The sequence below is a fragment of the Triticum dicoccoides genome, chromosome 4B (genome assembly GCF_002162155.2).
Source record: "Triticum dicoccoides isolate Atlit2015 ecotype Zavitan chromosome 4B, WEW_v2.0, whole genome shotgun sequence".
Lineage (NCBI taxonomy): Eukaryota > Viridiplantae > Streptophyta > Magnoliopsida > Poales > Poaceae > Triticum > Triticum dicoccoides.
Genome location: NC_041387.1, coordinates 158,076,790 through 158,090,077, shown reverse-complemented (window position 1 = coordinate 158,090,077; position 13,288 = coordinate 158,076,790). Strand labels below are relative to the sequence as shown.

General features: G+C 40.7%; 1 protein-coding gene across 2 annotated transcripts; it reads left to right on the top strand.

Moving 5' to 3' along the window:
• Positions 1 to 247: 247 nt before the first annotated feature.
• On the top strand, positions 248 to 10,872 carry LOC119295550. Of its 2 annotated transcripts, XM_037573975.1 has the most exons (28): positions 248 to 431; positions 510 to 630; positions 719 to 834; positions 2,897 to 3,013; positions 3,121 to 3,261; positions 3,411 to 3,852; positions 3,946 to 4,099; positions 4,472 to 4,593; positions 4,720 to 4,811; positions 4,908 to 5,163; positions 5,252 to 5,303; positions 5,858 to 6,006; positions 6,089 to 6,159; positions 6,247 to 6,420; positions 6,646 to 6,714; positions 6,861 to 6,965; positions 7,043 to 7,132; positions 7,677 to 7,752; positions 7,830 to 7,926; positions 8,018 to 8,087; positions 8,183 to 8,362; positions 9,072 to 9,194; positions 9,277 to 9,360; positions 9,445 to 9,629; positions 9,727 to 9,865; positions 9,942 to 10,001; positions 10,164 to 10,268; positions 10,359 to 10,872. In XM_037573975.1, the coding sequence occupies exons 1-28, from the start codon at positions 330 to 332 to the stop codon at positions 10,470 to 10,472; spliced, it is 3,606 nt and encodes a 1,201-aa protein (XP_037429872.1). In that variant the 5' UTR covers positions 248 to 329; the 3' UTR covers positions 10,473 to 10,872. The 2 variants fall into 2 exon arrangements, with proteins under 2 accessions (XP_037429872.1, XP_037429871.1); XM_037573974.1 differs by having other exon boundaries at positions 3,411 to 4,099.
• The last annotated feature ends 2,416 nt before the right edge of the window (positions 10,873 to 13,288 follow it).

Here is a 13,288-nt window from a genome sequence, read left to right as displayed (position 1 = left end):
GAGATATACATAACCGATTTAGACATCGACCGCCTCCCAAAGGTTGTCTTGACACAATAAAACGTGTCCCGAATACGAGCACGACAAGGCAGGCTAGTTACACACGTGTCCTACAAGATATCCTTAATCCATATATACATATAGTTATATAAGCCTGCACAAATCCACACAGCATCTCGTCTCAAACGGAGTTAAAAAAGGGGAAATCTTTATTATAGACAAAAGAAAAACATCCATTTCCGACGTACGAAGCCGAACCCGAAAGTTTTCCTCTCGAGACGAGAGGAGAGGAGAGAAACCCTCGGCACGCCTCCGGCGAACGCGACACGATGGTGGAGACTCGCCGGAGCTCCGCCGCCAAGCGCCCCTCCTCTACGTCACCGCCCCCCGGCTCCCCCTCCGCCTCCGCCCCTCCCCCGAAGCGCCCCAAGGTGAGGCCCCTCTCCCCGCGCGGATCGGACAAGAATCTCGCGCCCGATTCGACCGATCTGAACCCTGTCCCTCGCCAGGCGGAATCTCCAGCGTCGCCGACGTCGTCTGCGCCCGGAAGGGCCGAGGAGGATTCGGAGGCGGCCGCGGCCACCAGGAGCGCCGGCTTGGCGGACGACGCCTTGACACCGGCGATTAAAGGTACGGGCTTTCGTCTCCTTTGGGCTTCCTGTGGTCTGGTGCGATGGATTCGGGATCGAGTTTTTAGGGTTTTGACTCGCTGGTGCAGATCAAGGAGGGGATAAGCGGGCTGCTGGTGCTGCTGAGAGCTCGCGTAGGAGGAAGGAAACGCCACCGCAGCAGCATGCGGCGCCATGGGCCAAGCTGCTCTCGCAGTGCTCTCAGGTGAGGGGGTTCCTGTTGGTTTTATCTTGGCAATTGCTTGTGGTTAATTTTTGATTCTGTGCTTAGTAAAGACGGGATTTTTAGGATGTGTAGGATTCTTTAGGGTGGATTCTGGTGGTTTTGCAGCTCTATTCTAGGGTTTAGCGGTGTATTTTATAGTTCTTCCGTCTAGGTCCTCTTTTATTTGCAGGATTCGAAATAGCAGGGGTAGTATAACTGTTGGATTACTTGAATCCTATAGGAAGTTTTGCCCAAGCAGTAAGAGTAAATTGGATTTTCCTATGAAATTTGGTGCAAAGGAACTCATACTGAAAATTCCTGTGGATTACAATGCTTTGGATCAAACGACCAACATACAATGAATATAGCACCTACATCCCTTTGATATCTTAACAAAGTCCTTGGAATCAGAGATGCCCTTGGAGCGTGATAGTGATTAGAGCTCACAGTTAGGGTGTTTGGCCACTGCCTGAATCTAATGCTTAACTCCACCTAGATTTTAGAGCCATTGTATTGCCTGTTAAATGGACCCAGCACATTGGATTTAGCATGTGTAGATGTTCATGTTCACTTGTTGCGATCAGCAGTAGCAATTGTTGGCATGGTCTTTAGAATGTTCTTTTACGAGTATGCAGGACAAAAGAAATTTCCAGCAACATATTATAACTAGATTTAAGATATTCTCTTGAATAACCATTTCAGCATTAGTCAGAATTTTGCCAGTGGTCACATCATGTATATAATGATGGAAATATATTTCTGATACTACTATTGTTAGTTGTGGGGGATAAAGCTCCTTACCTGATATCTTAGTTATATCAGCTAAACTGCAATGGGTCCAAATGAGGAGGCTTGACTTACCTCAGCGACAGAATAATTGGAGATAAAACAGGAAGACAACAAATATAGGCAAACATGAATGTTGTCAAGAGAGCTAAACACATGTTATCATAATCCAACTCTCTACCAAACAAGTACTCCCTCCGTTCACAAATATAAGATGTTTTAGATATTTCAATTTTGGACTAACGTACGGACTGAAATGAGTGAACAAACACACAAAATGCGTCTTTATACATCTGAATCAGAAAAAAGTTAGAACATCTTATAATAGTGAACGGAGGGAGTAGAAAATAGAACCACTTTCTCTTGTTGACTATCATCCCAGATAATACACAGGATAGGGAGATTTTGAAGTGCAATAGAAGTTGTGTGTTTTATTAGCCATTCATGTGGGGATGCATTTGTATGAATAACCCATGTATGTAGGACTGTTACTTTGTCGATGAAGTGACAAGATGGTTCTAGCTGACTGACAACATTTCCCTGCTAGCATTTATTCGTGAGTCACAGCACTTTGCTGAAAGGATTCCTCGTCTGGGAAGGCTACATGATGAGTCTTCTTAATTGAAATCAACTGTAGATAAATCTGAGACGATAAAGTTTAGTTTTGACTTTGTGTTATGCTAGGCACTCTAAAAGCTTAGGCGTAGGCTGATATCAAGATAAATTGTGTGCTGGAACTTCCAAATTTTAGGCTATTAGTAGCTAGTCGATATAGGCATCTCCCTGTTTTTTATGCAATGAGGCTGGTGTTTATGTTAGTTATATCACATACCCTCCTATTTGCTCGCTTATCAGGTTCAGCACGAAATAATAAATAGACTCTTCGGTTTTCGGCCAGTTTTCCTTATAATCTGGTCAATTCTCTTCTTCTATATGAAAAGGCAGAGCTCCTGCCGGTTGCTCGAAAAAAAAAATAGACTCTACCAAGGATTGTCGCATATGGCACCGACTTTTCTACTCTTTTTCGTAAAAGCAAAAAGAAGTAGGAGCAAACCGAAAGTGGGCCATAGACAAGGATGATTGGAAATCATTGCAGTTGATGTTGCCAATATGTCGCATTACGGTTCTGGTCAAAAGTTGTGGCGTTCTTTTTGATCTTTGTTTGTTAAAGTATGCGTTGCAGTGACCTTGAGAGCGTTTTTTATTTTATTACTGCATAACAGGGGATGTACTGTACTGTTATTTCGTACTGATATTAAATATTTTTTTGAACCAGAGTCCTCATCTTCCTATCAGTGTCCCTCAATTTTCTGTTGGCCAAAGCAAAAGATGTAATCTATTGTTGAAAGACCAATCTGTCAGCAAAATACTTTGCAAGCTGCGGCACGTTGAGGTACATCCTTGTATTTTCTGGTTAATTTTTCTGATGCAAGAAGTGCAGTAGCACTGTCAGTTGCTCACTGATGTATATAATAATCATCGGTTATTGTTTTTATTCAGCAAGGAGGTCCGTGCGAGTTAGAGGTTATAGGCGACAAGGGCGTGGTCCTATTAAATGGAAGGGCCGTAAATCCAGGCATGAAAGTTCCCCTTACTGGAGGGGATGAAGTCGTATTCAGTTCATGCGGCAAACATGCTTATGTATCCTACTGTCGTTCATATTCATGCAATCATGCAGCTTCCTTTATTTCAATTAGAACTTCCCTTTATTGGTCTACTAAGCGTGTTCCGTTCAGAATAGTAAACTTCATCAGATCTGTTGCCTTTGTTTTTCCTTTACCTACATACAGATTTTTCAGCATCCTTTGAATGATAAAGTTGCTAAAGCGGTGACATCATCTGCCGTTGGCCTTCTAGAATCTCCAGTTGCTGGTGTCAAGCATATCCATATGGAGAACAGAACAGAAGTCACTTCGACTGTTGTGGGGACAGAGATGTTAGCATCCGTATCGAGTCAATCGAAGGACCTACCAGCAGTGCCACCTGCATCAGCTGAGGAGGAGAATCAGAGAGTAGTGCAACCTATCATATCATCTGCTTCTGATAAATCAAAAGGGCACTGCATCAGCCCTGATAAGGAATGCGAGAATGGGGAAAACACTAATGAGGCTAATTCTAACATTGAAGACTCTCCAATGGATGTGGTTGCAACCCCCATAACTCCTGATGCTGTTGGTAATGACACGAGTCGACAAAATGGCTTTGGATCTGATGCTCATCTTGATGAAATCGGTAAGATTGCAACTTATAAGATAAGGCCAGTTCTGAGGATGATTGCAGGGTCAACTGTATCAGAGTTCGATTTGACTGGTGATCTTTTTAAAGCTCTTGAAGATCAGAGGGATCTCATCAGGGATCTTAACACGTCAGCCAGCTTACCTCCGAGCAGATGCCAAGCCTTTAAGGACGCGATGAAACAAGGAGTTATTAGTCCAAGTGATATTGAAGTTACATTTGAGAATTTTCCCTACTATCTTAGGTGATGCTTTGACTTAATGTTCCTTTGATTTGCTTTGGCCTCTAATCCTGTTTTTTAGCTTCTTCCTATGCTGTATAACTGGAATTTTGCATACATTTTATTCTCTGTACTCTACATAATAAAAGGAAGGTTGTCTCTGGTTACTCAGTTTTTGACAGATTTTGTTCTTTGTATCTAAATAATGAAAAACTAAGGTTGTCTCGGGTCACTTAGTTTTTGATGTTGTGCAGGAGTAAAAGTAAATATTTAGTTCAGTACGGCTTGTTCATAGCGTATGTTAGGTTTATGCCCTTGGAAGTGAAGCATGTTTTTATTTATTGTTCCGTCAAGTGTTTATATCTTTATATATTTATTGATCTCTATCTTATGCAGCGAGAATACGAAGAATGTGCTCTTATCATGTTCATTCCTACATTTGGAAAAGAAGGAATTCATTAAGCAGTTCTCCGAAATTTCATCAATAAACCAGCGAATTTTATTATCTGGTCCATCAGGTAAACTTTTCTTTTTGTCATTGCATATTGTCTCTGTAGAGTCAAGTTTATGTCCTTGAGGCATGTCAGCTTGCACGCTTTTTGGGAATACCATTACTTATGAGTATCCATCTAATTATGCATCAGGTTCTGAGATTTATCAGGAAACATTGATAAAGGCACTTGCCAAACATTTTGGTGCTAGACTACTTGTTGTTGATTCACTCCTGTTGCCTGGGGTACGTTCTCCTACTCTGGACATACTCAGAAGTCCGTGAATACCTTGAAGAGTGATATTTCTGTGTGTCTGTTATTTGAAACAAAACTGTATGTAGGTGCCTTCAAAGGACCCAGAAACCCAGAAAGATGTTGGCAAGGCTGATAAGTCAGGGGACAAGGCAGGTGGTGAGAAATTGACAATTCTTCATAAGCATCGTTCTTCCTTGGCAGACACAATGCACTTCAGAAGACCAGCTGCACCAACTTCCAGTGTGAATGCTGATATTGTGGGTACATCCACTCTACATTCTGCAACTTTGCCCAAACAGGAGTCCTCAACAGCTACATCCAAGGGCTATACTTTTAGAGAAGGTTCGCTAGCATCTCAGTATCATTTGATAAATATTTCCCAGTTCAACTAGATTTTACTTGGACATAATTGCACTCTCATCTTCTGTAGGGGAGAGGGTGAGGTATGTGGGTCCAGCTCAGCCACCTTCAGGGATACATCGGTAACACTTCTCCTACTTATTCCCAACCAGCTGCCCAGATTCCCACTCTAATTTTTTTCCAACTTTGTTGGTGCAATCTGAACTGCTATTACGATGTTGATTGATTGGGTGGTATGAGAGGTGATCTAATCTCTCCTATATGTAGTGGATAAGTTCTGTAGAAATGTGGGTGGAAAGAATGCATTCCTGTGAATTACAAGAAAGTATGCTTTGACATGAGGCACATGTACCTGATGAAACGTATGGCTATAGGCCTGTCATATATATGTATATCAATAGGACAGCGGATCCGCCAGTCAATAGAAGTATTCCGATCGTACCTCCAAGTACTTAGCCTACATGGAACAATAGAAATAGGAAATTGGCAACATAAAATTAATCTGGAGTTTCAATCGCCCACAATCCAATTGTGATTGTTCTTCATTATGTTGCAGTTACACTAGATTTAGCTGAATAATAACGTATCCTTTTGTCTTGATGGCCATCTAATTATTGTTGGTGATCATATTGTTCTTTCTGTATAATTGCTGATAAATTTCTTGGTTGGTCTTCAGGGGCCCAAGTTACGGTTATCGAGGCAGAGTGATGCTTGCTTTCGAAGAAAATGGATCGTCTAAAATTGGAGTCCGATTCGACAAGCAGATCCCTGATGGTAACGATCTTGGTGGTTTGTGTGAGGAAGATCATGGCTTCTTCTGTTCTGGTTAGCTGGAACTTCTCCATCCCACATGTTCCCTAGTTCTTACAGTTTGTTATTTGCTGCTGATCATCTGTTGTTTCTGCAGCTGAATTGCTCCGCCCAGATTTTTCTGGTAGTGAAGAAGTTGAAAGGCTGGCTATGACCGAGTTAATTGAGGTAGCGTGTCTTACTTGGAGTTTGGAATACTAGAAACGTAAATCAGCATCATGCTATAATACTGATGGTATGATCCTTGCCTGTCAGGTCATCTCAGAAGAAAGCAAAATTGGTTCTCTGATAGTGTTACTAAAGGATGTAGAGAAATCATTCACTGGAATCACAGAATCATTTTCATCTTTAAGGAACAAACTTGAATTGCTTCCACCTGGTGTTCTGATTATAGGATCCCACACCCAGATGGACAGCCGTAAAGAGAAGGTACATATATTATTTCCGAGAAATTAGACAAATTATGTTGTGTTGAGTTCCCATTGTAGTGTGGCATGTTGAAGTTTGATATTGCTAATTTTGGCGACATTAGGTAGTGTTATTTCTAAATGTGTTGGCATTGAAGAACTTCTCTTTTTTCCATTTTGATAATTATTAGCAACCTCTCATGAAGGGCTTTGAATATTGGCTAAGATGGTGCTTTCTATCTTATAGGCACATCCTGGTGGATTTCTTTTTACGAAGTTCGCTAGTAGCAGCCAGACGCTCTTCGACCTTTTCCCAGTAATTTGCACTCTACTTGTTCTTTAAATTTTTCTCTGAGTGTTTTTAAATGCGTATGGTTTCATATGCTACTCTTATGAACCATGGCACTGATGTTGCCCATCTTTTTCACTGTGTTGTATGCATTATTGCATTCACAAACTCAGGACAGCTTTGGTAGTCGGTTGCATGAAAGGAACAAAGAAAGCCCGAAGGCAATGAAACATCTAAATAAACTTTTCCCGAACAAAATTTCCATCCAGCTTCCACAGGTAACTATATTCTTTGTTGCACTCATTTAGGTGTGGTTCTTATGTATACTGCCTAACCTTAAAATTTACAATTTCAGGACGAAGCATTACTTACCAGTTGGAAGCAACAATTGGATCGTGATGTTGAAACCCTTAAAGCAAAATCTAACATCGGTAGCATTCGTACGGTAGGCTACACGTGAAATGCAAGTTTATACATATCGCCCGGTCATTCGAAACCTGAATCATCTTTTGTGTTTTATGGCTGGTGTTTGTTCCAAGTTCCAACCTCTGGTTGACATAACTTTCTATTATATGTTCTCTGAATTTGTTTTTTAACAGCCCTTCTGCAATATTTTCTCAATTGATTTTTTTTGATATATTGTTTGTTACATCTGCACTCATGCATAATTTCACCATTACTTGGTTTTACAAATATTTTCATGCCATATTCCTCTTGCCATATATATCTGCGAATGTTTCCTACCACCTATGGGTAGTTACCTAGGGGTAGCCATATAACTTGTGTTGAAATATCTTAGATATAGTATATGAACATACTTAGAATGATAAAGTAGCATATATACTACCACATGGTGTGTATATATATATATATATATATATATATATATAACGGCTTGATTCTTATGGGCTATTTTGCTTCCCTATTTCAATGGATATCTCTAGATCACCCGACATCATCATCTGATTGCTGATTGCTCTGTAATGCAGTTTTTGAATCGCAGTGCGATCGAATGCAGTGACCTTGAAGAATTATTCATTAAAGATCAGTCACTGACTAATGAAAGTGAGTTCTTTTTGTTCGCTGTATTTTATCAATAGATAAAATTGAATTAAAGTTTTTGTTGCTCCAAACTTTCTTAGATGTGGACAAGATTGTCGGGTACGCTGTCAGTTATCATCTTAAGCACAATAAAGTCGAAACCTCCAAGGACGGTAAACTTATTATCACGAGTGGAAGGTAATCATGTTGTTGCCAATTTCATTTTTACTGTATTTATTTTTATTTAGTTTTCTCTCTTGAGAGCTAACTTGCTAATTACGAATGACAGCCTTAAGCATGGCCTCGACATGCTACAGAGCATCCATAGTGATAACAAGAGCTCAAAAAAATCGTTAAAGGTACTTGTTGTCTTGCACATTTCAAACTTTATTGTCATTCCCCAAATATTTAGTGCTTTTCAGTTTTTTTTTCTTCTAAGCTACTTTCTTCTTAGGATGTTGCCACAGAGAACGAGTTTGAGAAAAGACTTCTGGCAGATGTTATACCACCGAATGATATTGGAGTCACCTTTGATGATATTGGTGCGTTGGAGAATGTAAAGGAAACATTGAAGGAGTTGGTGATGCTCCCATTGCAAAGGCCGGAATTGTTCTGCAAAGGGCAGTTAACGAAGGTAGTAAAAAAAACTGGTATTCACATGGTCTCATACATGGGTCTTAAGTTCTTTTTCCAACTGTAGGTTGCATGTCATGATAGAAATTTAACAGCCCTTTGTTAAAAACAACAAGACACCATATTTACTCTTGCTATTCCATATTATCAGTACTAAAAAGATTCCAAACCAATAATAATAATAATAATAATTGCTCCCCAAAATATAAGGCAAGCTTGACTTTCTTGGTCTTCAACACACAACTTTGACTATGATTTTCACTGATAGTATATCTACAAAATTAACATAAAGGCATAAAATCGAATTATTTTGCAAGGCAAATATGATGATACCACTTATACATGGCAAATCTGTGTGGTTTCTCTAGGTAGCTTTGCAGGGTCCCTGTAAGGTTTTCGTTTCAGAATTTTCTGAAGTGTCAAATATTTCGAAGAAATCTGGGCTCTTACAAGGTTAAGCTGGTCTAACTTGATAGATGTAGATAAATAAAAATATTTCTTGACTTCTGACAAGAAACTCTTGGCAATAAAATTGGGGCGTGGAGTTTCCAGCCTCTCCTTTATTTATATCTGGTGTTGAAAAAATAGTTCTACTAGTTAATTTGCAACCTGTTTGAAACCAAATTTGAAGATTATGTTGACTACCTAAATTTGTTGTACGGGTTAAGTTGTGATCTTAGAAGTGCCTCCTCTCAATCTATTCCTTGCAGCCTTGCAAGGGAATATTGCTCTTCGGGCCTCCTGGCACTGGGAAAACTATGCTTGCTAAAGCAGTAGCAACTGAAGCAGGTGCCAACTTCATCAATATATCAATGTCAAGCATTACATCGAAGGTATGGTTCCATCTAAAGAACAATGAATGAGGTACATCGTGTGATTCTTGATGCTAAATGCTATTTTGTCTACTACTTTCAGTGGTTTGGCGAAGGGGAGAAATATGTGAAGGCTGTTTTTTCATTAGCAAGTAAAATATCCCCCAGTGTTATTTTTATTGATGAGGTATGGAGAATATTAATTGCTTTTGTTGCCATATTGATTTATCTGGCTATTTATACAGTCTATTAAGTGTATAACTTTGGACAGGTCGATAGTATGTTAGGAAGGAGAGAAAATCCTGGGGAGCATGAAGCCATGCGCAAGATGAAAAATGAATTTATGGTAAATTGGGACGGGTTGCGAACGAAAGATAAAGAACGTGTACTGGTTCTTGGTGCCACAAATAGACCTTTTGACCTGGACGAGGCTGTGATTAGGAGGTTCCCCCGCAGGTAGTACTACAGTCTCATGTGCTGGTCTGGGATTATCTTATTGCTGCCTATTCGTTTCTAATGATTTGGTTCATAATAATAATGATTGTTGTTGTAGGCTAATGGTAAATTTACCTGACGCATCAAATAGAGAGAAAATTTTGAAAGTAATTTTAGCAAAAGAAGAGTTGGGACAAGATACTGATCTGGAGTCACTTGCTAATATGACTGATGGATATTCAGGAAGTGACCTGAAGGTACATTTGCTGTTTATTTGCGCTCTTTTATCCTTGAGCATCGGAAGTAACATCGCTGATCTGGGTGTGTTTTCAGAATCTATGTGTAACTGCAGCGCACTACCCCATTCGAGAAATCCTAGAGAAGGAAAAGAAGGTAGGCATGTTATCAGTCTGCCTGTGGCATGCATTAAAATGGATACTTTTATAGAAAGGCTCTTTGGTTTACATCATTGTATAGATGGTTTTTTCATTCCTATGCTTTGGTTAGATTATTTGATTTATATACGCTAAACGTTGTTTCCTTGATAATATGTAGGAGAAGAATGTTGCAAAGTCAGAAGGTAGGCCTGAGCCTGCATTGCATGGAAGCGAGGACGTCCGTCCTCTTAGTTTGGATGACTTCAAATCTGCCCATGAGCAGGTATTTATAATCCATCCCTACCTGATCCCCGCTTGTTTCATCATGGCTTTATGATGATGATAGGATGATCTGTTCGTTTACCACACGTAGGTTTGCGCGAGCGTGTCATCTGATTCGGCAAACATGAATGAGCTTGTTCAATGGAACGACCTCTACGGCGAAGGAGGTTCAAGGAAGAAGAAAGCACTGAGCTACTTCATGTGAGAGCAAGAATGTGCCATATTGTACAGTCGCTATACTACCCCTCCCTCCTCGGCAGGTGCATCTTGGCGACTTGTCCGGCCAAAACCAGTCGGGTTTTTCCTCCTCTCCCCTTCAGGAGCAGCGGCCGCCTACCATCCTGATCCTCCTCCCTCCTGTGTAATTAAAATTGTGCACCGAGTCTGGGTTATTTATCAGCTTCTGTTTGTTCCTATTAACTTCAAAAAAGAGAATCCTCCATCCTCCTCTCTTGATCACCTACCTGTTTGCAGCCAATTGTCGTTGAGCTTGGCTATAGGCCCCTTGTGTGCACCTATGTACATGTTTAATGGAAGGGCATGGAATAAGAACCTTTTCCTCTTGTAGACAGTCTGATGATTCTTGCTAACGATAGCCGGCCATAGATTTGACTTTTTTTTGGTATTATCATTTTTTAGGGAATGCCATTTCTAGCTTTATTGAACTTCAAAAACTGATACGCACATCACTTATCATCGCTGGCATGATAAGACTAGGTGGGTCATCATCCCACACATTGGTTTCAAATTTATCAAAACTATTACTAACCAGGATATGAGCTACTTAATTACATTCTCTATCTCGCATCTTTCCTTTGCCCCAAGTGAAATTGTCACCAATGTAACCCGGATCTCCAAGAACGTAGCCTGATAAATAGTCCTGCAATGCTCTCATGTATCTTTGGGCCCTAGAAACTCAATTTTTCTCTAATCACCAAGCAATAACCATGCTATACCCATCCTCCCATTCAGTTCACATATGTACTCCCATAATTTATACTTATTCTCCCAGCTGGTTCACCAAGAAACCAATGAAACGCCAATCTGTCTCATCATTAATAAGCGTCTATGAAATTTGGCTTAATACCATTCACCACAATTTTTACCCCCTTCGTCCACATAAGCAGCAAGTTATCACTTCTTCCATCACTCTCGTGAATCAACATGTCATCAAACTTGAACTTATGCGTCAGTTTCATGCCTTAGATGTTGCAAGATGCGACCAAGACAGGAAAATCACATCCTGTTTTGTTTGAGGTAAACCTGGGCATTTTTTGGGTCGGGATTTGTAAAGCCTGCCTCAAAATCCTAACCCCAAGCCCAAAACACATGAACAATGCCTTTTTTATTAAAATATTGATTTTTGAGATATCTAAAAATATTTTTTTTGAGCAAAGATATCTAATATATATATATATATATATATATACATATATTTCTAATAAAATAATGGTTTATGCCTTGTTCGGGCTTATTTTTGGGCTTTCAGGCCAGGCTTCGGTCAAAAAAGCTGAGCCCAAGCCTAGCCCAGATGTCGGGCTTTTAGGGCAGGCTTCAAGCAAAAAAGCTAAGCCCAAGCCTGGCCCAGATGTCGGGCTTTCGGGCTGGGCTGTCCGGGCCAAGCTGTCCATGCTTGGGTCTAGTTTAAGGTAACACGAGAAACCATTCATTTGCTGACATTTTTCGTGATAATAGATCCACCATTATGCCCGTGCATGTTATCACATTTCCCAATCAAAAATACAAAGGTAAACATGGTGCATCCTAACCCATTATGACTTTTTCTTTTGTAAAAATAGCAACAACAACAAACAACAACAAAGCCTTTAGTCCCAAACAAGTTGGGGTAGGCTAGAGATGAAACCCATAAGATCTTCCGACCAACTCATGGCTCTGGCACATGGATAGCAAGCTTCCACACACCCTTGTCCATAGCTAATTCTTTGGCGACACTCCAATCCTTCAGGTCTCTCTTAACAGATTCCTCCCATGTCAAATTCGGTCTATCCCGACCTCTCTTAATATTCTTCGCACACTTTAGTCGTCCGCAATGCGTTGGAGCTTCTGGAGGCCTGCGTTGAATATGCCCAAACCATCTCAGACGATGTTGGACAAGCTTCTCTTTGATTGGTGCTACCCCAACTCTATCTCGTATATCATCATTCCGGACTCGATCCTTCCTCATGTGGCCACACCTAACTGTTGAACATGCCGCCTTTTAGTCGGCTAACACTCAGCGCCATACAACATTGCGGGTCGAACAACCGTCCTGTAGAACTTGCCTTTTAGTTTTTGTGGTACTCTCTTGTCACAGAGAATGTTGAAAGCTTGGCGCCACTTCATCCATCCGGCTTTGATTCGATGGTTCACATCTTCATCAATACCCCCATCCTCTTGCAGCATTGACCCCAAATATAGAAAGGCGTCCTTCAGAGGTACCACCTGACCATCAAGGCTAACCTCCCCCTCCTCACACCTAGTAGTACTGGAACCACACATCATGTACTCAGTTTTAGTTCTACTAAGCCTAAACCCTTTCGATTCCAAGGTTTGTCTCCATAACTCTAACTTCCTATTTACCCCCGTCTGACTATCGTCAACTAGCACCACATCATCCGCAAAGAGCATACACCATGGGATATCTCCTTGTATATCCCCTGTGACCTCATCCATCACCAAGGCAAAAAGATAAGGGCTCAAAGCTGACCCCTGATGTAGTCCTATCTTAGTCGGGAAGTCATCAGTGTCGACATCACTTGTTCGAACACTTGTCACAACATTATTGTACATGTCCTTGATGAGGGTAATGTACTTTGTTGTGACTTTGTGTTTCTCCAAGGCCCACCACATGACATTCCGCGGTATCTTATCATAGGCCTTCTCCAAGTCAATGAGCACCATATGCAAGTCCTTCTTTTGCTTCATGTATCTCTTCATAAGTTGTCGTACCAAAAAAATGGCTTCCATGGTCGACCTCCCAAGCATGAAACCAAACTGATTTTTGGTCACACTTGTCATTCT